The sequence below is a fragment of the Megalobrama amblycephala genome, linkage group LG21 (assembly GCF_018812025.1).
Source record: "Megalobrama amblycephala isolate DHTTF-2021 linkage group LG21, ASM1881202v1, whole genome shotgun sequence".
Lineage (NCBI taxonomy): Eukaryota > Metazoa > Chordata > Actinopteri > Cypriniformes > Xenocyprididae > Megalobrama > Megalobrama amblycephala.
Genome location: NC_063064.1, coordinates 8,286,648 through 8,311,669, shown reverse-complemented (window position 1 = coordinate 8,311,669; position 25,022 = coordinate 8,286,648). Strand labels below are relative to the sequence as shown.

The window sequence follows — 25,022 nt, the reverse complement described above, 5'->3', positions numbered from 1 at the left end:
CTGAATTAAATGTTTTATTAAATTACGATAAATATTCAATATAATAATTAGCAGTCATGATACACTACAGTGGAAACCACATACATTTATAAATCATTAAGACAAATTCATGCTAATTACAATTTATAATTTCCAAAAGCAGATTAAAATGAGCAACTACTGTACTAGCAACCCAAAAGCAACTTTTACTTTTAGCCCAGTTATATAATGTAAATTGGCATGTATATTTTTATATAATAATTCCTCTTTACTACCTCAATCCATTACCTGTGCCCTTAATGTCACATTTTTAATGTAACATTTTCCAGCACGCTGGTTCAGTCAACATTGTTCTCTGTGGTTTTGTGTTGCCCTTGGTAATGGCAAACCCTCACTAGTTTACAGCATCTATAAATTGTTCTGTGAAAATGCCACTACTGAGAGATAACAAAACAGAGGAGAAACATATTTGTAGCATTTTTATGTTACCAAATAATTCACCGGAATTAAATCATAAAAGTGCCACTTTCTTTCTAGCAATAATGACTGTGACTGTAAAAAGTCCCAGTCTTCACTAAACTATCATAAATTACAAATTATTATTGTTGTTGTTGTTGTTAAAGTTCATATATGAAAAATATTTTTAAGATTTGTAGTGTTAATATCAGGTGGTGTAACTATTAAATATAATGTAATATATTTAAAATGATCAATATAACTTTCCCTGGGGTGTGATAGTTAATGCCTTGGGACACTGTTTTATGGTTGCATGTTGGTTATACCTCATTCACTTGCCTTTGATTTAGCAGACAAAACATTTTCCCCCGGTTTCGCAGACAAGGTTTAAGCTAGTCCTAGACTAAAATGCATGTTTGAGCTGTTTCAACTTAAAGCAACTTGCACTGATATATGTTAAAATATGCCAGTGTTATTGTTTTGTCTCAAGACGCACACAAGAAATGTTTTTTTCTAGGGTATGTTTATAAAAGCTCCTTAAATAGCCTAATTGAACTAAGGCCTAATCCTGGCTTAGTCTAAGCCCTGTCTGTGAAACCGGACCTTTAAAATATTAATAAAGTTTTAAAGGGATAGTTCATCCAAAAATGAAAATTTTGTCATTACTTACTCACCCTCATGTTGTTCCAAACCTGTATGAGTTTCTTTCTTCTGTTGAACACAAAAGAAGATATTTTAAAGAATATTGATAACCAGAGAGTTGATGGTAGCCAGTGACTTCTATAGTATTTTTATTTAGTTTTTTCCTACTATGGAAGTCAATGGGGTCCATCAACTGTTTGATTACCAACATTCTTTAAAATACCTTATTTTGTGTTCAACAGCAAGAAAGAAACTCATACAGGTTTGAGGGTAAGTGATGACAAAATTTCCATTTTTGGGTGAGCTATCCCTTTAAAACCAAAGTGCTTCACTTATATAAAGTTTACAAAAAAATCAGTAATTTCAGCTTTTTTTTAAAAAAAAAAGACGTTTTTAAATTAAAAACTTCAGACAGTTATCAGATTTTTTTTAACACTCTGATTTTTAAAAAAATATATCAAGATGAATTTAATTTCAGAAAGTGAAAACATTAATTGTAGAAGAGGTCTCTTTATTGTATGTCTCATTTGCTTTTTTTAAGTGTTTTTGAACATTTTAATATTTCTGGACGACAACAACAACAAAAAACCTGAGTGGCACATCATTAATCATTTAAGGCATTTTATGATTCAGGCTCAAATGGAGGACAGGAGAGTATGTGTCACCTGAGTCTCTGGTAGAGCACTCTTCTCTTGAGGACCACGCGAGCTCTGGGCCTCATGAAGCTCTTTCTCCAGCTGCTCCAACCGAGCAACACGGATCTGTACGCAGAAACACACAGTGATTAATAATATCCTCAACATTCTAATGCCTTGATAGCGATTCTTTGAAGGCACATTTTAATACACCACTTTAACATACACCATATTATCTCTGCTACAAGGCCCATTTTAGCCATAAAGTTCATCCAACATGGTTTGACCAAGGATGTCTTGCTGGTTAGGGAGGTTAAGAAGCCTGGTTGGGGACACCAGCATCCAAAACACAGCAACTGTCCTGGATGCTTGAGTGTTAGATTTGCAGTTGATAAAAGCGTGACGTGGTTGTGACTGACATGTGACACTTAAGCTGGATTTACAGCTGGATCTTTGTAGATGAAAACGTGGCATTTAATCTATAATCTGTTCTTACTTGTGTTCTCTGAACCATCTCGTCACTGGTGCCGAAGCGTTCCTCCATCACGGAACGCAATTGCTGAGCTTCAAACTCCAACTGCTGACGAATAAAATCCACCTGCAAGGAAAACTGTGAAGCACAGAAAAATGCAGAAATATCATTTGTACTGCACACACACCATTGTTCACCATTCAAGGAACAAGATTGAATTTCCAGAGACATGAAAGTATTTTACAGACTAAACAAACGAATCTAAAAGCTATTCTATAAAAAGCTTATATTTTATAGAAAAGAGCTGCATAAACTTCCCCTTTTGTATTCAATGGAAAAAAGACAGTCAATACTGTTTTGGAACGACATGTTAGTGAGTTTTCAGTTACACTTTATTTTGTGTCCTTGTTACAGTAGCTATGTTTCCATCACCCTGTTTTTATGCGCATTTTGAAGTATCGCATCAGAAATGAGTAATGGAAACGCCCAATTTCGAAAAAAAAAAAAAATTTTTTTTAAATAGCCAATAGCGTTTTGTTTATATCACAGCTTGGTCCAGAACCGTGAAACTCAGTAAAACCTCTGTTTCCTTTTAATATCTAACAGTTTATCCTCCAAATCTCCTCTATATCACTTTAAAATATAACATTCTGTGCAGAATTTAACTGGGTCCGATACCTTTCGTGGTCTGAGCCAACTCGCGGATATGATCCGCTCTTTGCTATCGTGTTTCTAGGGCCAGAGCAGACTGTGCTCGTTCTGCGGCGGTTCACATTATACTAACGTGAATAACGGACTTCATTCGCATCAATGGAAAGCAAATTTACACTGTCTGAATCGTTCCCTACTCTCTATATAGTGCATTATGTGCCATTTACCATGTAGAAACTAGTAAATGTGTGTGAACAAATTACTGATTTCAGCCACAGCTTCAATGTCTGTTGATAGTGTAGGAGGGGGTGGGACTTCAGATTCTAGAAAGCATTTGATTGGACAGAAGATTTGATGAGAAGCTGAAGTGCGATGTGATGTCATGAAAATCCGTGATCCATTTTAGCAGAAGTGAGAGACTGTAAGTTTTGAATGCTTACATCTCCTAAATGCATATTTTGTCATTGTTTTGGAACACACCAGCTTATTCATAACATTAAGGCTAACATATTCATACTAAAAGCTAAAAAACTAAAATTTTTAATTTCAGGGGGACTTTAAGTACTGGGTAATAACATGTACTTACTACTGTATATAATTAGGCTAGGGTTAGGTTTAGGGTTAGTTGCATGTGATTATGCATAATTTACTGTTATTACTACAATACGTACATGTAACGTGTAACAATGACACTTTTCATTTTTGGCTGAACTATCCCTTTAAGAATTATAGCTGTTATTTCAAACTAGACAGTCAAGGGCATTACCTGACTCAAAAAATCTCCATTTAGGACAGTCTGTGGTCATTATCAGCAAAACCAGGTGAACCTCATTTTTGGCTACAGATGGCACACAGACCTATCAGTGAGTAACTGGGGTGTAAGTTGTTTAGGCTGCTTACCGTATCAAGCCGTGGCAGTTCAGCCAGTCTCTGAGACAAACCCTGCAGCTGTGAGTAATACCATCGCCGCTCTCTCTCCTCTTTCTCTATTTCACTCAGCAACATGGACCTACAACACACAAATCACATTCCTGAAACCTGAAATTGCTGAAATCGACCATGGTTGAGAAGAATTCAGAATTTAAGGACTGACTCACTTATGAGTGTAAATTTAAATGGAATAGGTCTGCCCACTGCTCCTGGTGTGTGTCCACAGTTTGCAGTGTGTGTTCACTACTCACTACTCCTAATGTGTGTGCACTAACTGGAAGGGTTAAATGCAGAGTACAAATTCCGAGTATGGGTTACCATAATTGGCCTTCACATGTCACTTTCACTTTTAAAACTGGACAATAGAAGATTGGAAAAATGTTGCATGGTCTGATGAGTCTAGATTTCTGCTGTGACATTCAGATGGTAGGATCAGAATTTTGTGCAATTAACATGAAAGCAAAGAACATTTGGTTAAAAAAAAAACAGATGATGAGTGTTTAGATGTGATGATCTCACCTCTCTTTACAGAGTTCCTCTAAGTGCTGGGCAGTGACACGGCCTTCTCCAGTTCACCTGATGAGGGTGTCCAGGGTGCAGGGCTGTGCCCTCTCCAGATGCAGATGAAGACTGGCGGGATGGTGGACAGATGGGACTCCTGGCTCTGCCGATGCTTATTCTCTCCTCGCCTTCCCCTACCTGGCTAGCCATTGTCTCCGGAAACACACGCAGGTTGTGAGGCTGGTACTTGAGCTCGTAATAATTGGTCAAGTCCATATGCAGCTCTGTAAAAACAAGGAAAGTAAAAAAAATGTTATAGTTTTCATTTAGTACTTGTGGATTTGTACAAATTACTCAACTAAGTTTAGTAGTAGTTTACTTTAGTAGTAGTTTACTTTGAAAACCGTAGTGCAGGAAACAATATCTACATATCTACAGTCTTCTGTCTCTAAAAACTAGGGCTGGTTTGACAATATTGAAAAATCATTATTAATCTATCTTCATTTTAATAAATCAATATCGATTATTAAATCCCAAGATCAATCTTTTAGTCTATGCTGTTCCCTTTTGAGGGAACTCGCGCTGCGTCAGAGTCTTCAACGCTGTGGGAACACCTCTGCGTGAGTGCGTCATGAAGCATGTGTAAAATCAGCCCAATGGTGTGACGGAATGTCATAGGGAGGTGACGTCATTGACCAGGAAACTATAAAGCATATCCAAACAGGAGTTAGCTTCTGTGTCTTCAGCAAGCGATCTATGTTCTGTCAGTCCTATTTATTGTTGTCTGTCTACCATCACTCATTTATCATTATATATATTATGGCCAGCAAACAGCAATTTAAATCCTGTGTTCCTCCTTGCCCTTGCATTGTTTGTCTGGGAGTGGAGCATGCTCAAGCCGCCCTCGAGGGGGCTGGTTGTGAGCATTGTGAGCGTCTTCCCCTGAGAACGCTCTGCTCTCGCTGGTCACTCTTTGAGGAGGGTGATCAGGCAAGTGTTCCTCATGCTTCTGGTATAGCTGTTGCTGAGGCATAGCGATGGCTGCAATCGTGAGGTTTGCATATGGATCTAGTAGAGGGTTTAGAGATGGATCCTGCCCTATCTCTTGCCCTCACCTGCTGGATCCAGTGCTTTTTCTCGGGATTTGGAAGCATGTGCTGCGGTTCCTTCCATCCTGGGGGAAGTACCCATGCTTCAGCTGTCTGGTTCTGAGGAACTGGACATTGTAAGCATGGATCCTGGAGATGTTGAGGACTCACCACCTCACACTCCAGCTTATGAGGAGATCATGGAGGTTATAACTTAAGAGTTCAAGAGTTATGGCTGTGGAGCGATGCCTAAAGTTGAAGAGACGCTAGCCAGCTATCTCTCCCCTGAAACAGCATCGTCCCTTAAAGCCCTGACGTTGCCCACCAGGCCAGGCAGAACCACTTCAGCACTGGTGGGCAAAGCTTATTCGGTGGCAGGTCAGGCATGTCTGCATATGATATCAGTTTTGCATGCATACCAGGCTGACCTGCTCAGAGACATTGATGAGGGTGGGGGAGCGGCCACAGAAGCTGTCAAAGAGCTACGTCAAGCTAACAATTTACCTCTCCAGGCCACCAAGGCCAAATCCATCTCCCGGTCTATGGTAGCCCTAGTGGCCAGAGAGAGGCACCTGTGGCTCAATTTGTCTGGCATCAAGGTGCATGACAAAAGCTTTCTTCTTGATGCCCCCGTTTCCCCCCTGGCCCTTTTCGGCGACACAGTTACAACGCAGTTGTTGTCGAGAGGTTCCAAGAGTCTAGGAAGCAAGCTGCAGTCCTATCAAAGTTTCTTCGTCTTAAAAACCCTCATGTCTCTGTTTCTGCTGGGCAGGAGCAGCAAAAGCCATGTACAAGCTCCTCATACCATGCAGAGTGTCACTACCCGTGCTCCCCCTCAGAAAGATTGGGGAACAGGTTGGCACTCTCAGCCAAATCCGACTTCAGGTAGAACGGATCTGAGAACTGTTGTTATCTTGAAGAAGGCTTCGGCAAAGAAGCTCTGACGTCAGTGGTGTTGGGCTTCTGAGGGCAGTCGGGGGAAGTGAATTATACCTCATTATATGGTGCCTGTCTCCCTTCGTTGCCCTCAGGAGACCATTCTGCCAACCCCGCTACCTCGTGTGTTTCAGGGCGCAGAGGTTTCCAGCGAGCACATGATTCAGTCACTCAATGCTGCGGCATTGGGGGGCTCGCATCCTCTCATGAGGATTTCTCAGCAGCCAGTTCAGTTCTTCCCTGCTGGTTCGCCGCTTCAGGGCGCCAAATTGATTGCACAAACAAAACCAGATTTTTGGCAGTGTGGAAACTTCTGCCAAATGTCTCTCAGTGGGTCCTGCAGATGATAGAAAAGGGTTACAGAATTCAGTTTGGTTCTCGTCCACCCAGTTTCAATGGGGTCCTATTCACGGTAGTAGGCCCCGAGCAGGCTCTGCTAATGGAACAAGAAGTGAAAGCTTTGTTGTAAAGGATGCTTACTTCCACATTTCCATTCTTCCTTAACACAGGAAGTTCCTGAGGTTCGCTTTTGGGGGCGAATCATACCAGTATCAGGTTCTTCCATTCAGCCTAGCTTTATCACCCCGCACATTCACGAAATGTGTGGATGCAGCTCTGGCTCCACTGCGACTCCAGGGCATTTGCGTACTGAACTACATAGATGATTGGCTCATTCTTGCTCAGTCAGAACAGATGGTGGTTTGACATCGAGATGTCATTCTCATCCACATGAAAAAACTGGGCTTGAGGCTCAATTCCAAGAAAAAAGTGCTCGTTCCAGCTCAGCAGACCACTTTCTTAGGAGTAGTTTGGGACTCGACATTGACGCAGGCACATCTCTTCCCTGCTTGTATCGAGTCGATTCCAGTAACAATAAACAAGTTAAAGCTAGGCCAATCCATCACTGTGAAACAGTTTCAGAGACTGTTGGGGCTCATGGCCGCATCGTCCAACGTGATACCTTTTGGCCTGTTGTACATGAGACCTTTGCACGGGTCGCTCAGGACCAAAGGGTTTTTTCCCCAAGTGGCAACCCATTTTGCATGATCAAGGTCACGCAGCAATGCCTTTGTGCCTTGGACGTGTGGAAGAATCATTGGTTCCTGTCCCAAGAACCAGTGTTGGGAGCTCCTTGTCGTTGCTTGGTGCTAACGATGGATGCTTCCCTCTTGGGTTGGGGAGCGATTGTGGGAAGTCGCTCAGCACAAGCTTCTCTCTCTAAGGTCTATGTATATCTCTGGGTTGATGAATCAGAGAGCAGACATCCTGTCGAGGCAGGGGCTGAGGCCCGGGAAATGGAGACTCCACCCGGAGTTGGTGAAGTTTCTATGGGAGAAGTTCGGTCAGGCGGTAGTGGATCTCTTTGCGTCTCGAGAGATGACTCACTGTCCGCTCTGGTTTTCCCTGACAGAGCCAGCTCCCCTGGGGTTGGGCACTATGGCTCAGACGTGGCCGAGGCTACGTCTGTACGCTTTTCCCTCGATCGCTCAGGGAACCATGGTTACATGCGTAACCTGAGACGTTTTCTGGTCATGTGTCAACAAAACTTTACTAAACATTATTTGTAGCGTGAATGCCATCCAATAATCACAAACAGCCTTGTGCTTTCTTACTTTTAATAAGAAACAAAGTCTCAATTTAAAAATCTGTCTACTTTACAATGAAATTCAATTTAATGTGCTGTGACAGATCGCTGTAGCCGCCACAGTTCAACCGATCATCTCTTCCTCTTTACTATTCACAAGTTCACACTTACAAATAATAAGATAGTTAATAGTATGTGCATCAGATAGTAATAGTATGCGTATTAGGCGTGCTGTCTGAGGAGAGGGCTTTGAGCTCGGTATTTGGCCCGAACCCAGAGTACTCCCCTCGTATTTTTGGTTTAGGAAAGTAACCAGGTGAGTGTGAGGAGACGGGGTGGTGGAGGGATGCTGAAAACTGTCAAAAAAACGTGAGTTCAAAAAAAGGTGAGTCGACTCCGTATATATATAGTTCTCCACTCATGCTGATTGGGTAGACATGTTGATTGCTGATTGATGACTGCTGGTTGGAGTGATGTGATGATTAATTAGATCATTTAAATGTGTTCCTCCCGAACTTTGTTAATAAAACATAATTTAGTTATAGCACCAAATGATGAATAAACATCAGAAGGTATATTGAAAGAAACAGTACAACTTAGTGAAATGAATCCTGTCTCATGTAATCGCAAAATTAGTATTTAGACAATGGAAAGATGTCAACAGCTTGTTATTAATATGTCACGTAACATTATGTTTACCTCAGGAAAGCCATTCAATGTCCATAACTTGTTAGTTAGCTAGCCAAAATAACAGATGCATTTTGCTAAATATATGCACTATTTTCATTGTATTTTTACTTTATCTGTTAGTGGTCTTTATTATTTAACGTATGCTTGAAAAAATATGTAATGAAAAACATTTTTTATGAAAGCCACAGTTGTTAAAATAGATAGTACACTGTTGTAGAAATGTTATTCACTGTAGAATATAGAAAATATACAATATAAAAACTTGATATGCTTTTTTAAATGTTTGTATAAGGTTGAATATTATATCTAAAAATAAATAACTATTGAATTTAATAATTTGGACACTGTTGTTAATTTTAATATTTAAAATGTAATATCAAAGTGATTTAAAATTTAATATTAAAGTGATGTATAGTTGGTACATCACTTGGTTTCCCTGTATAGTTTTTACAGCGTAACGAAAGTTACACCCATAATTCGCGGAAAGCGTCATGGGCCGTAGGAATAAGGTGGATACAGTTGTGGGGAAAAGTATGTGAATTCTTACATTTTGATTTCTGCAGAAATTGGCCATAATTGGTCATTTGATCAGATCTTCAACTAATTTGCAATAACAGACAAATAAAAACAAATTCTGCTTTAAAAAAAATAAATAAATAACAACAACAAAAAAAACATGAACACGTCTATATTGAATAAACATATTCATATCTCTATATTGAACACACCCTCAATGACCCAAAACAAAAGTACATCAACAACAGAATGGCTTGAATAAAAGAAAATAAACCTTGTCTGAGATGCTGTGCTTGACCCAAGAACTATGTTTTAACGGACTTTTAACTGAAATCGTTTGGAGGAATTTTGCAGTATTCCTTGACTGTTGTGCAGTTCTGATCGGCATTTACAGGACATGTTTGGTGGAGTTTTATTGTTCCCAAAGAAGCATTAACTAATTATTTGTGTTCAACTAAGTCATGAATCTTTCATCAGATTTGTGTAATAGACTGTGTAACTTCAAATTAAATTTGACCAAAGACCAATTTATGCAAAAATCAAGTGTAAATTCAATTCCTGTTTAATTCTGTGATATTTTTTATGGTAGTTATAATATTATGCAAGATATCTTGTACATTTATCAAAAACATGATTAAATAATTGAGGAATAAAAAATATACATTACAGTTAAAAGACAAATGCTACAGATAAATGAACTGTGATGGCAATGGAGAGAAATGTTATAAATTTCTTGCAGTACCTTTGAGCTGGTCCAGTACATCAGTTCTGCCTGAAGAGGCAAGAGTTCCGGCCTCCTGCTCCAGTTTACTTTGCAGCTGCTTCAGAACCTCCTATTATAGCAAAATAAAAAATAAATGAGCAGTCATTGCCAGTGGAGCCCAGTTTAGCGAAAAAACAAACGTATCTATTGTAAAGTAAAAAGAGATGCTTTTCTCATATTGAGTAACTGGACGACCTCATCTTTATAACGAATGCATCAGCTCTGTTTGAGGAGAGAACAGACTGTGAGAGTGAAAATCTTTGGCAAGGATTACGCTCAGCATGTGGGACACAGTGGAATCATGGGATATTGAATATGTATCACCTATAATCTCATGAAAGCAGTTGTTGAATCAGTTTCCAGCAATGGTTTTGTGTAGAGAGCATTTCTACTGCATAAGTAAATGAACCTTCAGAGTTAGGCTGTATTTTTAAGATGGATAGTTAAAGGGATAGTTCACCCACAAATGAAAATTCAGTCATCATATATATACTCATGGTCTTTTTTAAAGTGCCCGAATATACTCATATTCTTTTTCGTTCTTCGCTTGGGGTAAAAAGAAGTTCGCAATATGTAACCAGCGATATACTGTTCGTGAACATCCCGATGCTTCCCACACTGCTGAGAGCTACGTTTAGATATGCTGCACACCTACCTCTCAATAACAAAATAAGCACACAACAAAAATGAGTGCGCAGGAGTTCAGAAAACATCCGATCATAGCAACGTTGTTTGCACAAGCTCTGCAGTTCGGCACTCTAGTCATGTCATGTTTATTTATATAGCACTTATACAATAGATTGCTTAAAAGCAAGCAGCTTTACAGTATTAAACATGAAAAACAGTGTCAGTGTCTCATTTAATCAGAAGTACAATTTCATTTTCTGCTATAAAGCAGCTCTCCAGATTTATGTATTTCTTGTTCTGCAGAACACAAAAGATATTTTGAAAAATGCCTCTGTCAGGGTTCTTCAGACTGTTTATTCTTGGTTCAAGCTCTGACACTCCTTTTTTTCTTGTTGCTGTAAGCGTGCAGTTTTGAGTTCGCTCGTGCTGTACACTCTTCTGTCTGTGCGTGTTGTTGTTGTGTTCTGTTTAGCATTTTTATATCAGCTATGTGCTTTCTTGCTGTCTTATACTGTGTAGCATGTGTCTCATCGGCCGTGTGCTTTCATGTTGCCAAGTTTTGTGTGGACATGCACTCAGTGAGAGCTCTCATTGGCTGCGTGTTGTCATGTTTTGTTTTGAGCACACTGGCTTGTAATTGTGTTCAGTTACAATTATACAATTGTGTAATTGGCCTTGTGCTCTTGTTTTTGTCATGTTTGGTGTGAGCACACGGCTTGTCATGCTTGTTTCTATGTGCCATGTCTATTTTACCTCGCCCCTACTTGTTATCTGATTATTGTTTTTTGTCCCACCTGCTCTCCCTTGTTACCCTCCTTATTTCCTTCCCTGTTTACATGACAACGGTACACTAAAAGCAGAAAAGTTCACGTACACATGAAAACGATGTCAAAATAATCCCTGTTCACAGGGATCCACAAAAACGGAAAATCGCCCACAATATTATGCATGCCAGGCCAGTAGTTGATAGACTGAACACGTAATACACATGCGCATGACGTCAATGTTGTCACAAATTCTTTTGTAGCTTACACTAAGAAAATAACGATTTTGTTTTCAAAAAGGTGCACTTTGAAACCCATTTTCAAAAGTTCAGGCCCCCAAAAAGCCATTGTCGACTAAATGAATGCATAAAAACTCATAAAAGTGTTGTGTAAACAGCCTCTCTTGTGTTTGCAGTCCTGTGCCATTTCGTTGTCATTATTTACTTTTCGTGTCCAGCCCTGCCTGATGCTGTTTACCTTGTCCAGTCTTGCCTTGTCCAGCTGCCCTGTTTTCCCCCACAGGGTAGTTTTTGTTTGTTTTTGTTTTATTGTCAAATAAAAGCCCATTTTCTCTTGATCTCTGAGTCATCCATTCACTCAAACCTGACAGTCTCAGTGTTCATCGTCCATACTGTCTTTTCTGTTCAGCAGAAGAAATACATACATACAGTACAGGTTTGGAATGGTATGTGAGAGAGTAAATGATGATAAAATTATCATTTTTGGGTGAACAATGACTTTAAGTCTCTAAATACTGACTCTTAAGTTTCTCAAGATGTACAACTTATTAATATGCTTAGTAACTGTAAACAGCCTAAAGTCAAATAAACATGGCAAAATAGTTGTATATTCTGATTATTACTAATAATAAATAACTATTTGTTTAACAATGATGTCTTGTATCAAAAACAGCATTTATTTGAAATAAAATTTTAATGAAATGTCTTTACTGTCACTTTTGATCAATTTAATGCATACTTTCTGAATAAAAGTATTAATTTCTTAAAAAAAAATAAAAAATCTTACTGACCCCAAACTACTGAATGGTAGTCTCTGTAAAACAAACTAAAACTGACAGAACAAAGCTGTTGATTCCTAATGAGCTCTTCAGCGGTTTTACTTCCTACAGGATTAATGTCTCCAAAGCAGTTAAACTGACAAAACAGGCATGAATCTGCAGTATTTAACCCACACTACCTTTTAAGAGTATTTCTTCATCTGAAGAATTTCAATGCCATCTTCAGTGGATTTATGTGGTTTGTTGGTGTGAATTTCATGAGCAGAATCATTTAATATGAATATGACAGGAAAAAGACACTCCCATTTTACTGGAACACGAAAGCTGAACCGACATCACTCTCATGTAACCCATCAAACATTCTGCAATTTAAGACTCAGGGTCAATAATAAAATAAGCTCCATGGTCTAATGGTTGCCTTTTCTGCTCAACTGAGAGCTGTAATAGACAACAGTGATTTAAAGTGTGCTCGGACATCATTCAGCACAGAGATGCCGGGCATTCATTATTGGAGTCTCCAGACATTTTGTGGAAAGTAGGTCATGACTGATACAAATACATGCAATGGAGATTTGCTCTTGCCAAGCAGATCTACAACACACTGCTCAACATGACCAACAGTATTATAAAATATTTATGTACTTCATATAGAAAATAACAAAACAATCACAAATTCTGAACAGACAATATTCCAAGTGATTAAACTTGAGTCACAATACTTTTTTGAGGTTTAGACTCAAAACTTATACAATGGGTTAAAAAAAAATCAAATATCCAAAGTCCAAAACCACATGTAGTATCAACAAGAACCGACAAGAGACTGAACTAAACAGGGGATACTATATATATATATATATATATATATATATATATATATATATATATATATATATATATATATATATATATATATATATACAGGACTACACAAGCAAAATATATTTTTATACCCATTTTTATTTGTAAAAACAACAAAATTAGCCATTCTTAGGTTGACTTTGAAAATTGTAACTATGTTTCTATGTGGTCCTTTCAAAATATAGCTTTTTTTTTTTTTAACTATTCAAAATGTCAACTTATGCTAGAGGACTATAATATACCTATAATAAGCCTTTTACCAGAAAATGTACTAGTTTGTTCAAGCAATAAAAGATAAGAGCAGTACAGAGTTTATAGGAAACCTGCTTGGAAACTTTTGAAAATTGCTTAGTTATTATTTTTGCAATTTCGTTTCGTGCCACTAATGGTCCACACACACTGCACCATTATGTTTATCATTCTCAAACATTACCTTGACGTTGTGTAACAGTTTCCGTTTTATGATCTGTTATGTAAATTCAGAAGCAGACCAAACACGTCTAGAATAAAAGCTCTAATATCAGGTCTGACTCCAGTTTATGGGCCATGTTCATAACTGGGTGGACCAGTGACAGGCCCAGTGACAGCTGTGGAGCCAAGGCTGTCAGTTTAATAATTTTGTGATAACTGGGGCTTCACTTACCTTCATGTCAGAGGTTTCATTCTCCAGCTTGGACAGGTGGTGTGAGTTGTCCTGAAGCTCACGGCGTAGGTGAGAGTTCTCCTTACGGAGGTCCTCCACCTGCCGCACCAGCTGGTCATAGGAGGCCGTTGGGTATGACATCATCACTCGATTGGATCCCTGAAAAGGTCAGAGGGCAGTGGTCAGAGTCAATGCAATCACAGTTGGTTTGCAGTAGGGCTGGACGATTAATCGAAAAGTAATCGAAACCGAAATTCAGAACCTCTAACCGACGTAATTTTCCCATGTCGGTTATTTCGGTTTTTTAATCCTGTTAATAACTTCCCCCTTAAAAACATAACTGCGTGTGTAGCCACGTGACTCCGCCCAGTCCAGTCAGTGGCATAAAAGCAAAACACGGAGGTGAACGCCGGTTCAACACATAGTGATGGCGCGCGAGCGGTGAGCGGTGAGCCTTGCGTCTTGACTAAACTTTGTCAGTTGTATTTGTTTTATGGTTTGGACATTCAAGCGATTAGACGATCGGATGTGTATTATTATATCGATCTACCGCGCTCGCATAGATATATACATATATCTATGCCGCGCTCGCGCAGCTGCATGTGGCACGAACACTCATACAAACAGCTGCGTAAAATGTTCAATTAATCGAGGTTTTGATTTTAGGCCATAATCGTCCAGCCCTAGTTTGCAGTCAACCATACACTGCAGCATCCTTTGAGAACAACGTTGAAAAAGTAAGTCATGCCAGTGTAAGGTACACTGTAAAAAAATGACCGTGATTTTAACGGTAAAAGACTGTAAAAATGCTACGGTGAAAAACAGTTAATCGGTTTACAGAAAGTTTCCATACTATATACGGTGAATAACTCTAATATCTAACAGGTACATTTAATGTAATTTTACGGTAAAATACCGTTAAATTTGAGTGAAAAATAACAAGTCGTTGTATAATTTACAGTGAAAAACCGTAAACTGACATTCCCACAATTCCCTGCGTGACACTTCACATTTGACGGATTTTCGTTGAAAATAACTATGTTTCTTAGTTTCTCTTATGTACATTAGGGTTTTATGTTACATCTAATGTTGTTAAATTAAAGGTGCCATCAAATTGAAAATTGAATTTACCTCGGCACAGTTAAATAACAAGAGTTCAGTACATGGAAATGACATACAGTGAGTCTCAAACTCCATTGTTTCCTCCTTCTTATATAAATCTCATTTGTTTAAAAGACCTCAGAAGAACAGGCTAATCTCAACATAACACAGACTGTTACGTAACAGTCAGGGTGCACGCCCCCAATATTTGCATATGCCAACCCATGTTCCCAACATTATGAAAGGCATTACACAAGGGCAGCCAGTATTAACGTCTGGATGTGCACAGCCGAATCATCAGACTAGGTAAGCAAGCAAGGACAACAGCGAAAAATGGCAGATGGAGCAATAATAACTGACATGATCCATGATATCATGATATTTTTAGTGATATTTGTAAATTGTCTTTCTAAATGATTCGTTAGCATGTTGCTAATGTACTGTTAAATGTGGTTAAAGTTACCATCGTTTCTTACTGTATTCACGGAGACAAGAGCCGTCGCTATTTTAATTTTTAAACAATATATATATATAATGCATAAACACAACTTCATTCTTTATAAATCTCTCCAACAGTGTGTAATGTTAGCTTTAGCCACGGAGCACTATCAAACTCATTCAGAATCAAATGTAAACATCCAAATAAACACTGTACTTACGCGATTAGACATGTTGCATGATGAACACTTTGTAAAGATCCATTTTGAGGGTTATATTAGCTGTGTAAACTTAGTTTATGCAATGATAGAGTCGAGAGCTCTTGGGGGTTGGTTGGGGAGCGCGAGTATGGGTACTATGGGGGTATTTTGAGCTGAAACTTCACAGACACATTCAGGGGACACCTTAGACATCTTGTAAAAAAACATTCAATGGCACCTTTAAAGTTTCTTGCATTTTTAAAATATCATGTGTGGTACCATGATGGTGTTTGTGTGAATGACACTGTGTGCACCTTCTATATATTACAATTGTCCTTTTCAGCTTGTGGAAAAGCTGCTTGTGATGAACTTCGATTCATCTTGTGACTCTCATCACCACTGTGTTTGGTGGTTGTCAGTGTATTACAAAGGTACAAAACAGATATTAGTACTTCAATAGGGTGGTAAATTAAAATTATATCAGTTAATGAAATACTACCTATTGTCTGATTGTGAAGTTTATAATTTAATATACCAGTTGGACATATTCTGTTCTTAAAAACCCTGACGTTGACTATTTGACTGAAACCTTTCTTTTTAAAAAAAGATTTTTAAGCCATGAAAGGGTGTAGGATTTCTTTTAAGAACTCTTTCCAGTATACTGACTGCAGTACAGTACACTAAAAAAAAAGGTGGAAACTGTGTAATTTATTTAAAGTGGATTTGTTTTATATTGGTCTATGAAAATCATGGTTTCTGTTTTGTTCAGTTTGTCTAAAAGCAAAAACACTTCCCATACATTTTTTTGCTTAAATAATATTTTCGTGTAAAATTAAAATTGCTTTACTGACTGCAGAAAATAATGTAGTCTTATTCACTGGTGTGTTTTTTTTTTTTTTTTAGTTACATAACTGTAAATATGATGCATATTACAAAAAGACATCAGAATACTGAAGTCTTTAAAGTCTTATTTATAGTAAGTAAACTAAATTAAACACTGACTATAACAAATGTTTTTAGTTTTACCTTAAATGAAAATTCTTCATTCTATTTTCTCATTTTATAGCTAATTTAGCTTTTGTTTATGATGAAATTATTGTCATTAGTTAACATTTTCGTTGTTGCTTAATATATTCTACTGCCCCCTTTATAATAAATAATCTTTTTTTTTTTTTTTTTTTTTGGAAAATAAATATTTTAAATTCATTTTAAGTCAAAATTTAAGGTTTGAAACAAATCAAATAAATTTGAGAAAAACTAAATATTTTTGAATTGTTAATTTTAAAAGTATCTTTATTTTTATTTATTTATTTCAGTGTATGCACCTCCTCATGATCAGCCTGCCAGTTCTAATCACCTTGATAAAGATGGTCTACCAGGTTTAATGTAGGTCCAACAGCTAATAAACAGTGTCAGCCAATTTAGACCAACTAGGACCAGATAACAATCAAAAAATGGACCACTTTGGAGCAGCTAATAATTTAATTTTTAATCTGCCATTTATACAAAATAAAAACAGAGAGGAAATATGAGGGAAATACTATTTTTTGTCCTTATTTTCCTCCACAGAAGCATACATATATTAAGGACTGTCAAATAAATTACCCACAACCCAAAAGCCCTCTCTGATAGCTGAGGTGTTGTCAGGACTCATGACCTCTCAGGAACATTTCATACAGCTGCCAGCTAATGCCAAAAAGGTTAAGTAATCATCTGCCAAATTTAGTTTAGATTGATTTCATATTTCATCAATGTTCAAACTTGGCCAGGCCTGAATGTATTTCCCGTGGGGCCAGGCACGTGCACACATAGACAAAAAAGGGGCTTGAGCACCTGCCTTTTTTCTTCCTCGAGAGAAAGTGCCCTTTTTTTCTAGGGTGCTTTTTTTTTTTTTTTTTTTTAACTATTAAACAGCACTTAATATATTTACTGAGGTCGGCTTTGTCGAGTTCAATGCCCTCACTCCGCGACACGATTCAAAGCCTAACCTCGAGTTTGCTGCTGTCTGAAAACTTGTGAAACATTCCCGCGAAAATGCTGACAAAAAGAAAAAAGCCCTTTGTATTTCTTTCACATTGTTCACAAACCTGATCTATTTAAGGGTTATTTATACATGTAACGCTGCATTACATATCTGACATTTTTATTTATAATTATCAATTACTTTAATGGCTATGCTTGCGTTTTGAACCATGGTAAGATATCTGTAGGGCTGTCATCAAAGAGGAGCATTCCATGGACCACATGAACCGCATTATTAGACAGTTTTCTAAGGATGTGGTTTATTAAATCATTTAAGAATCATAATACAGCATACTACATAATCTATTCTTAAATCTACGCTACTCATGATAATATACAATAAAAGTTTAAACCCTGCTCTGTCTTTGCATGTTTGATGTCCACTATTCTTGTTGAAGAAATTACAGTGGCTGTAGCATTTCTATCACTAAGAAGTGGCCGAATATTATTATTTAACAATAATATATTTTTAATCATGGTTGGCTTTGATCGTGGATTTGATCGTGCTGTGCTGTCTAACAACAAAAATCAGCATGCTTTTGGCGCTCTCTGCAGGCATTTGTTATAATATATAATGCATTAAGCATTAACAGTTCAGGAAAACAAATTATTGTTTTTAAATATGCAGATTAGTTGTTTTGGTTAATTTAGAATAATTACAGATGCAAACAGATGGAGGGTAGTAGGCTTAAAACAAACACCATCTAAATGTGAGGGTAGGGTTAGTTGAGTTTTCTTTCCATTAGAGTAAAAGACATGGCAGCAAAAATGGACCACAATCTTAAAATCGTCCACTTCATGAAAGAAGTATTCCAATAACACCAAAAAAAAAAAAAAAAAGATTTATTAATTTAAACAAATTATTAGTGAAACTATGTCCCTCTCCTAGGTGCAGTCATTTATTCTAAATATATAGCTTGAAAATAGTTGTTGACATCTCTTGTGATAAACTAGTGAATACTAAAGAAGACCATGGTCTCTATATGTGAACTAATTATTTTGTAAAATCTGTGGAGTATAAAACAATTGCATGAGTGTAGGGAAGTCAGAGTTGTCTTAATATATTTAAGGGTTTATTATTTTTATAAATAAATAATTATGAGAAGTGCCCTTTTTTCCATTTGAGCCCCTGCCCCCAAAATATCTGGACGTCCCTGCGTAGGGCTTCCATGAAATATTAAAGAGAAAACTTCCACAACTCTATATATAAAATTGAAAATATACTGTAGTATGTCCAACTTTTGGGGCTTGGATCCACATGCATATATTCACATAAAGCAATTGCATATAGTTTGTATTTTTGAAGGAATAATGTTTATGCAAATCTCAACTGCTTGATTGGGTATTGGAGGTTGTAGACTAGAGTGTATCGTCTCAATATGTAAACTAAGAAACACAGTATTATCACCCAGCTCTAACTGAAATGACTGCAATGCATTGTGAAGATATAGAGATATTATAAACATTAAAATAATGGTATTCATCATGATTTTCTGTAAAACTGAAACAATGTGTATTGTGAAAAGCGCAATTCGCATAAATTCAGCTTGACGTTAATTTACATTCAACCTCAAAAAACAAATACTCCATTCTGTATACCATATTAGATTTGAAAAATGCAAAGCCATGTTAATGGAAACTGGAATACACAATATTTCAAAAATGAAAGTTTGTAATTCAAAGTCTGATAGATAATGCATAGAGTTTGTATTGGCTTTAAGCTTTTGAATGACCAAATTTAGGGTAAACCAAAAAATCATCACATAATTTAAGAAAGACAAGAGAATTAGTCTGATTAGGGGAATAATAAGGCATCTGTGAAGAGAGGAGGAGCTGTATGAACAGAACCTCCTTGCGGTTGATATGACAGGTTTACATTATTCACGGCTGTGTTAATTCTCTCTGTGACTGGTGCCAGCAGCTCCTCCAACCCTTTTTGACCATCCCCCACTATAGACCAGATCAGGAACACATTAAACATTCTTATTTCCCCCACTCTCTCTCTGTCACTAGTCTTCTCTGCTGTCTTTTCCTGGCTTTCTGGCTTTTTTATATGCTCCTGTCCCTCCAGTAATAATATTGCACATGCCCTAAGCACTTCCACGTTTTAATGATGTGTGGTCATGTTTGTTGTTTAGTTCAGATTTACAGTATGGAGGAAGAAAACAGATGCTGGGGGATGGGGAAGATTGAACCTCAAACATCTGAATCTATTTACGCTTTAAAGTGGGGTCTACACCAGTGTGATAATATAAACCTCAACCTGATACTACTACTATAGAATGGCCTTACATATCTTACATATCTTAAAGCCTTATTTATACTTTTGCCTGGCGACGAATGTTTGTTTTTATTACACTTCAACAAACTCAAACCACAAAAGAACCAAATAATCCTGTAAAACCCAGTAAACCTTGAGATTCTTACTGGTGACATTAGAACCAAATACTGTATATGGATATGAGAATATATGTCTAAAATGATATTAAACAACAATCCCTTAAATATTTCCTAATTTCCTTAAACATTTTCATTTAATTTCGTGAACATTTTTTATTAAACATGGACCTTTATTTTTTTTTTTAAAAAGGCTTGTTTCTGCTATTGCAGGCTCATTTTGTAAATGTTATTAATTAATTTAGACAAAATAAGATGCTGGTACAGACATACCTGCCTGGCCAGAATCACCTCAAAGTTGTGCATCTTCGGATGCGGAGCAGTGTGGAAAGTTACAAAAAAATCGTGTGCACATTGTTACGCAAAACGATGTTACGCATTTTTGCCATGCATACCTTCGCGCTCGTGCAGAGTACAAACCAGGCTTAACATAACCCTAAACATTTTAACAGATACTACAGCTCAACACCGCATACAGTAACAAACCAACACATCTTTAACACATTTAAACACACTCTAACACATTTTAAACATCATTTTAAATACAGCTCAACACAGCTTAACACACCCTAAAACAGCTAATCTTAAACAGCCCAACACTATGCACAGCCCCTAAAACCACCCATCATTGTCAGGTTTATGTTCAGTTTGCTTTGTGTTTTAGTTTTGGTTTTGCCAGCCTCACTCAGGACCCAGAGCACAGCCAGAATTCAGCCAAGCCCCCCATGGACCGAGAGCCTGTGCCCACGGCAAAGCCCGTAACTCCACCTCTGCCCACCGAGCAGTCAGCTCTACCTTGGCTCCTTGCCCCCTCGGCTCCACCTGGGACTGTCGTCCTTGTGGCTCGACCAGGCTTACCTCCCAGCCAACTCTGCCTTGGTCAGTAGTCGCTCTGTCTACGCCATGGACTTCCGGGACTTTGTCTGAGCACTGTCCCTCCACTCCTTTGGTTCCATCGGGCTCTGCTTTCTGTTTGGCTCCGCTTGGTCCTCAGTCACACTGGCACTGCCTCAGTCCTCCGGCACCCTGGCTGCACCTAAGCTGCTCGTCACTGTGGTTCCACCTAGGCCTCCCTTTCGTGTTGGATTTTGGATTTCTGAAAGACTGTTTGTTTGATACTCTCCTGTGTTGCGTGATAGGGTTGGGCAATGTCTACCAAATTGGCATCGGACGATGTTTACAGTAAAACATCGCGATGGACGATGACATCGGGGTGAGGGTTTAATTATTTGGAATGAATTATAAACACTTTCTCTGCTCCATGCCAGGACACGCACCGTTAATGTGGTGCATGTCTGGAGAATGAGAGAATGCACACAGAGCGGAAAGGCTTGAATGAAGTGTGTTTGGCTTTAGATAAAATTACTAGAGCATATAGCGCTGAAATATCATTACCACAAATGATCCTGAGTGCTTGTGGTGTGATCCGCACCGCTGTTTTGCTCACTTCAACTAGAAACAGTAAAATGGCGCTACTGTTCCGTCTCGTGGTCCAGATAGAAACATGGCGGGGTCCAGATGCGGACCGTGGCTCACCATTTGAATATCAGTGGTTTAGTTCGAATCACGTGGAATCACGATGCCGGCTCAACATCATGATGTCTGTCAGCATCGGCGATGGATAATGGCATCGTCTATTGACCCAACCCTATTATGCAACCACCCATGACAAACACAGCTTAATACACTCTAACACAGCTTAAAGGACACTAATAGAACTCAACACATTTTAACATACCCTACACAGCTTAACTCAACCTAACACAGGCCAATACAGTGTTACATCGCAACATTTACATAACACATCCACATACTACTGAATTATTTTTATCTACCTTATTTTTAACGTAAGTGTGGGCGTGGCCATTTTTAACTTGAATATGCAAGGCTTCTGGACCGGTGTCAGCCAGTTCCAGTTATTTAAGCTGTTCAAAAACAGTCTGTTTCACAGCTTGAAATTGCAAACTGGTATTTGTTAACTTATTTTAATTTATAATCATAAACATACTGGTTTGTAGCGCAAATAGTTTAGCAGCACAGATACGAAATACCATGGCATTCACTGCAATCACGACTATCCTCTAATTGTCTAAATTAAGTCTCTGTAATTCTGCTCTAATAGCCCTCCATTAGTCAAATAAAGATTTACTCACAAACAAACTGCTGCGTTCTCCAGAATGAACAGATCCCAGTTTTAGCCAGTGTTAAACTACATTACCAGAGCTGGCCAGACCCCAGGACACTCAATCAGACCTCTCTGGAGAGCCATGTGCCTTTATACGCTCGGGTGAGGTCCATCTAAGGACAGCCTGGATTATATAAAGATCATGCACAGCCCCAAAATCAATCAAATAAAATACAGACTTACAGATCAATAGAGAAAACCAATTTACCAGGAACTCGACGGCCAGAACAGTGGTTGAATTTGACGCAACTGCTTTTAGATTATGAGGACACAGTGAACACAGTATCTCTCTGTAATTTCAGCAGGGTTTGGACAGCATAAATTATTCTGGACAGCACAGGAGACCCTAAATTGAAAGTGTGTGTTTGGTAAGATATAAAAATGAAAAATGGAGAGATGTTTGATGATGAAGCATGTGTGACCATCCACAGGGATTTAAGGCACAGCTGGTTCATCTTTTTCATTTGGCTAGTCTTGTTCCAGATCTAATAGGCTGTATGCACGACCAATTGGGCACCATGCAGAGACATTAGATGTTTCTGCATTTTAATTGGCTCCTGGAGGTGTTTCAATAACTGTTAAATTAATGATGCCAGGAGAGGAAATGGTGATTCCTCTTTTTTTTTTTTTTTTTTTTAATCTTTTGTGCTTTCTGTGCTCTGCTGTATATGCTGCAGTGGATGCTGGGTAATCTGCTCAAAGATCTACCCCTTGAGGAAAATAACTGAAAGAGTGTTAGTGAGCTGCCAATGCGGGGCAGCAGTTCTCAACAGTTGCCATGGTAACACCCTATCCCTGCTCTCTTTAGAAGGGAATGCTCTTAAATTCACAGCATCTGATTCTGCATTGTGACTAGACATAAAGTGATACCCAAATATACAGTATGTCTCACTGTATGCTGTGATCCTCAAATCTACATTTGTACAGCACACTTTCCCTGGGCTACATGGGAAAGGCAGAGAGCACAGATACAGAGGCTGAGGATGTTTCTTTGTTTTAGGGGCAATGAAATAGTCTAATGGTGCAGCTTTTGTTGGGAACAACCAGAACAAACAGAAGACATTAGTCAGAAGTGAGGGAGCTGTTATACTTTTAATATATATATTTAATGACGCCAGGCCATAAATTAACTTCTGTATTAGAAAATTGCAAATAAATAAATAAATACAAAATAAACTTTTTAAGTATAAGTGAGTCAGATACATTGTTTTGGCACAGAAATGTTTCTGTAAACAATTCTGTACTGACTGAATATTTAGAGGTTATGGGCAATACAACACATGGTTGAAAGTTTAACCATGTCAGGTGAACAGAGAATCAGTGATGTTGTGTGAGTGGCTCACACATGTAGCTATGACTCCATGTCCTAAAGTCCTCCCTAACTGTGATATAACAACGGCCTGAGGCTCTTCATGCACACACAACAGTGGGCAAGCACATTAACAGCACAAATGACAGGAAGGTCATCAAACAGCCTCACTGAAACATAGTAATTTATCAATCTACTATAATCTACTATAATCTAATCTAATCTAATATAATCTAATATAATATAATATAATATAATATAATATAATATAATATAATATAATATAATATAATATAATATAATATATCAGAATGTTCATTCTTTCAGTATCAAAATGGCATGAATATACCATAACCAAAATATATTTTTAATGCATTCTTGTGCACCCACCACATGATTAGCAAATGCAAGGAATCTATATAATATATTATATTATAAAGTGATTAATTTTTAAAGAAAGAAAGTAATATTGCAAGCAGACATGCGTTGAGCAGAGGGTTTCTGATACGATGAACTAAAGTAGGCCACAAGCAGAAGGAATGAGAACAAAGAAGATGGAGGATGCTTACACTCCTCCCCCCTCCCTGACCACATCTCACAACAACCATTCACTCCTAGACCGTCTGGTTACCAAGGAAACAGCACCTGCAAAGGAAGGCACCATGCCTGAGAATCCCATATCTGATCCAGCAGGTCATGTGTTTGTTAAGAGACTATGTTAACCGGACTGTAATGCTGTACTGTGTGACGGTTTGTATAAAATGGTGGCTGCAAATTCAGGCAATTCATCCATGATCTAAAAGGGGAATAGTCAGACATTTCATTGTGTATATGGTTCATTTGTGTATATGGTTAAACAAATAACCCTTTTCCAGCCAGTAAAAACTGAATTGCGTGGACTACTTTAACATTTTAATGAAGGCATTTCTTATAAAGCTGATCCTATGTTAACGTCCTCTGCATGAGCACTGAAGTCTCCATGCCAAAGACCCATCAATCAACAGTGTGGTTATAAAGTAAGGTCATTGAATTATTCAGATGACCAAGGGTCTAGTAATATTAATGACTCATCACAATTTCATCTAATGGTAAGCAAAATTTAGCAGGACAGGAGAGATGCCAAAAGAAATATGCAACCATATTTTTTTATTTTGTAAAATGTGCAAGCACAGATGAATATTGTATTATGATCAGGTTTCAGATTCTAAGCTGAAGTTCTTGCATGTCTTTCAACAGATATACTGTATATTATATCCAGAGCTGGGTAGATTACTTATGAATTGTAATCAGTTACTGATTGCAAATTACATGACAAAATTTGTAATAAGTAATATACTCTCTTAGATTACACATTTTTGGTAATGTAATCTGAATACTTTTGAATTACATTTAGATTACTTTTGTGCTAACCCTTATTTGATGTCACATATATTGTAGGATAATCTTGTACTATTTTGACAGACACAAAGAAAGAACATATTCCAAAAAATATATTCTTTTCACCAACAAGAGCCTCAACAGAATCTTTTTAAAGTGCAATGTATGGACAGTTAATACTTCAAAATATTAACACTAATGTACCTGTTAGTGTTTGCTGATAGTAACACTGAACAAAA

General features: G+C 37.8%; 1 protein-coding gene across 1 annotated transcript in view; it reads right to left on the bottom strand.

Moving 5' to 3' along the window:
• Nucleotides 1-25,022, bottom strand: part of apc2 (APC regulator of WNT signaling pathway 2) — a 43,668-nt gene that overhangs the window by 14,443 nt on the left and 4,203 nt on the right. The window contains 7 exon segments of the mRNA XM_048172530.1: nucleotides 1,743-1,838; nucleotides 2,209-2,322; nucleotides 3,736-3,844; nucleotides 4,285-4,335; nucleotides 4,337-4,550; nucleotides 9,824-9,914; nucleotides 13,755-13,913. Of these exon segments, the coding sequence (XP_048028487.1) occupies nucleotides 1,743-1,838; nucleotides 2,209-2,322; nucleotides 3,736-3,844; nucleotides 4,285-4,335; nucleotides 4,337-4,550; nucleotides 9,824-9,914; nucleotides 13,755-13,898 (819 nt within the window). The 5' untranslated portion in view covers nucleotides 13,899-13,913.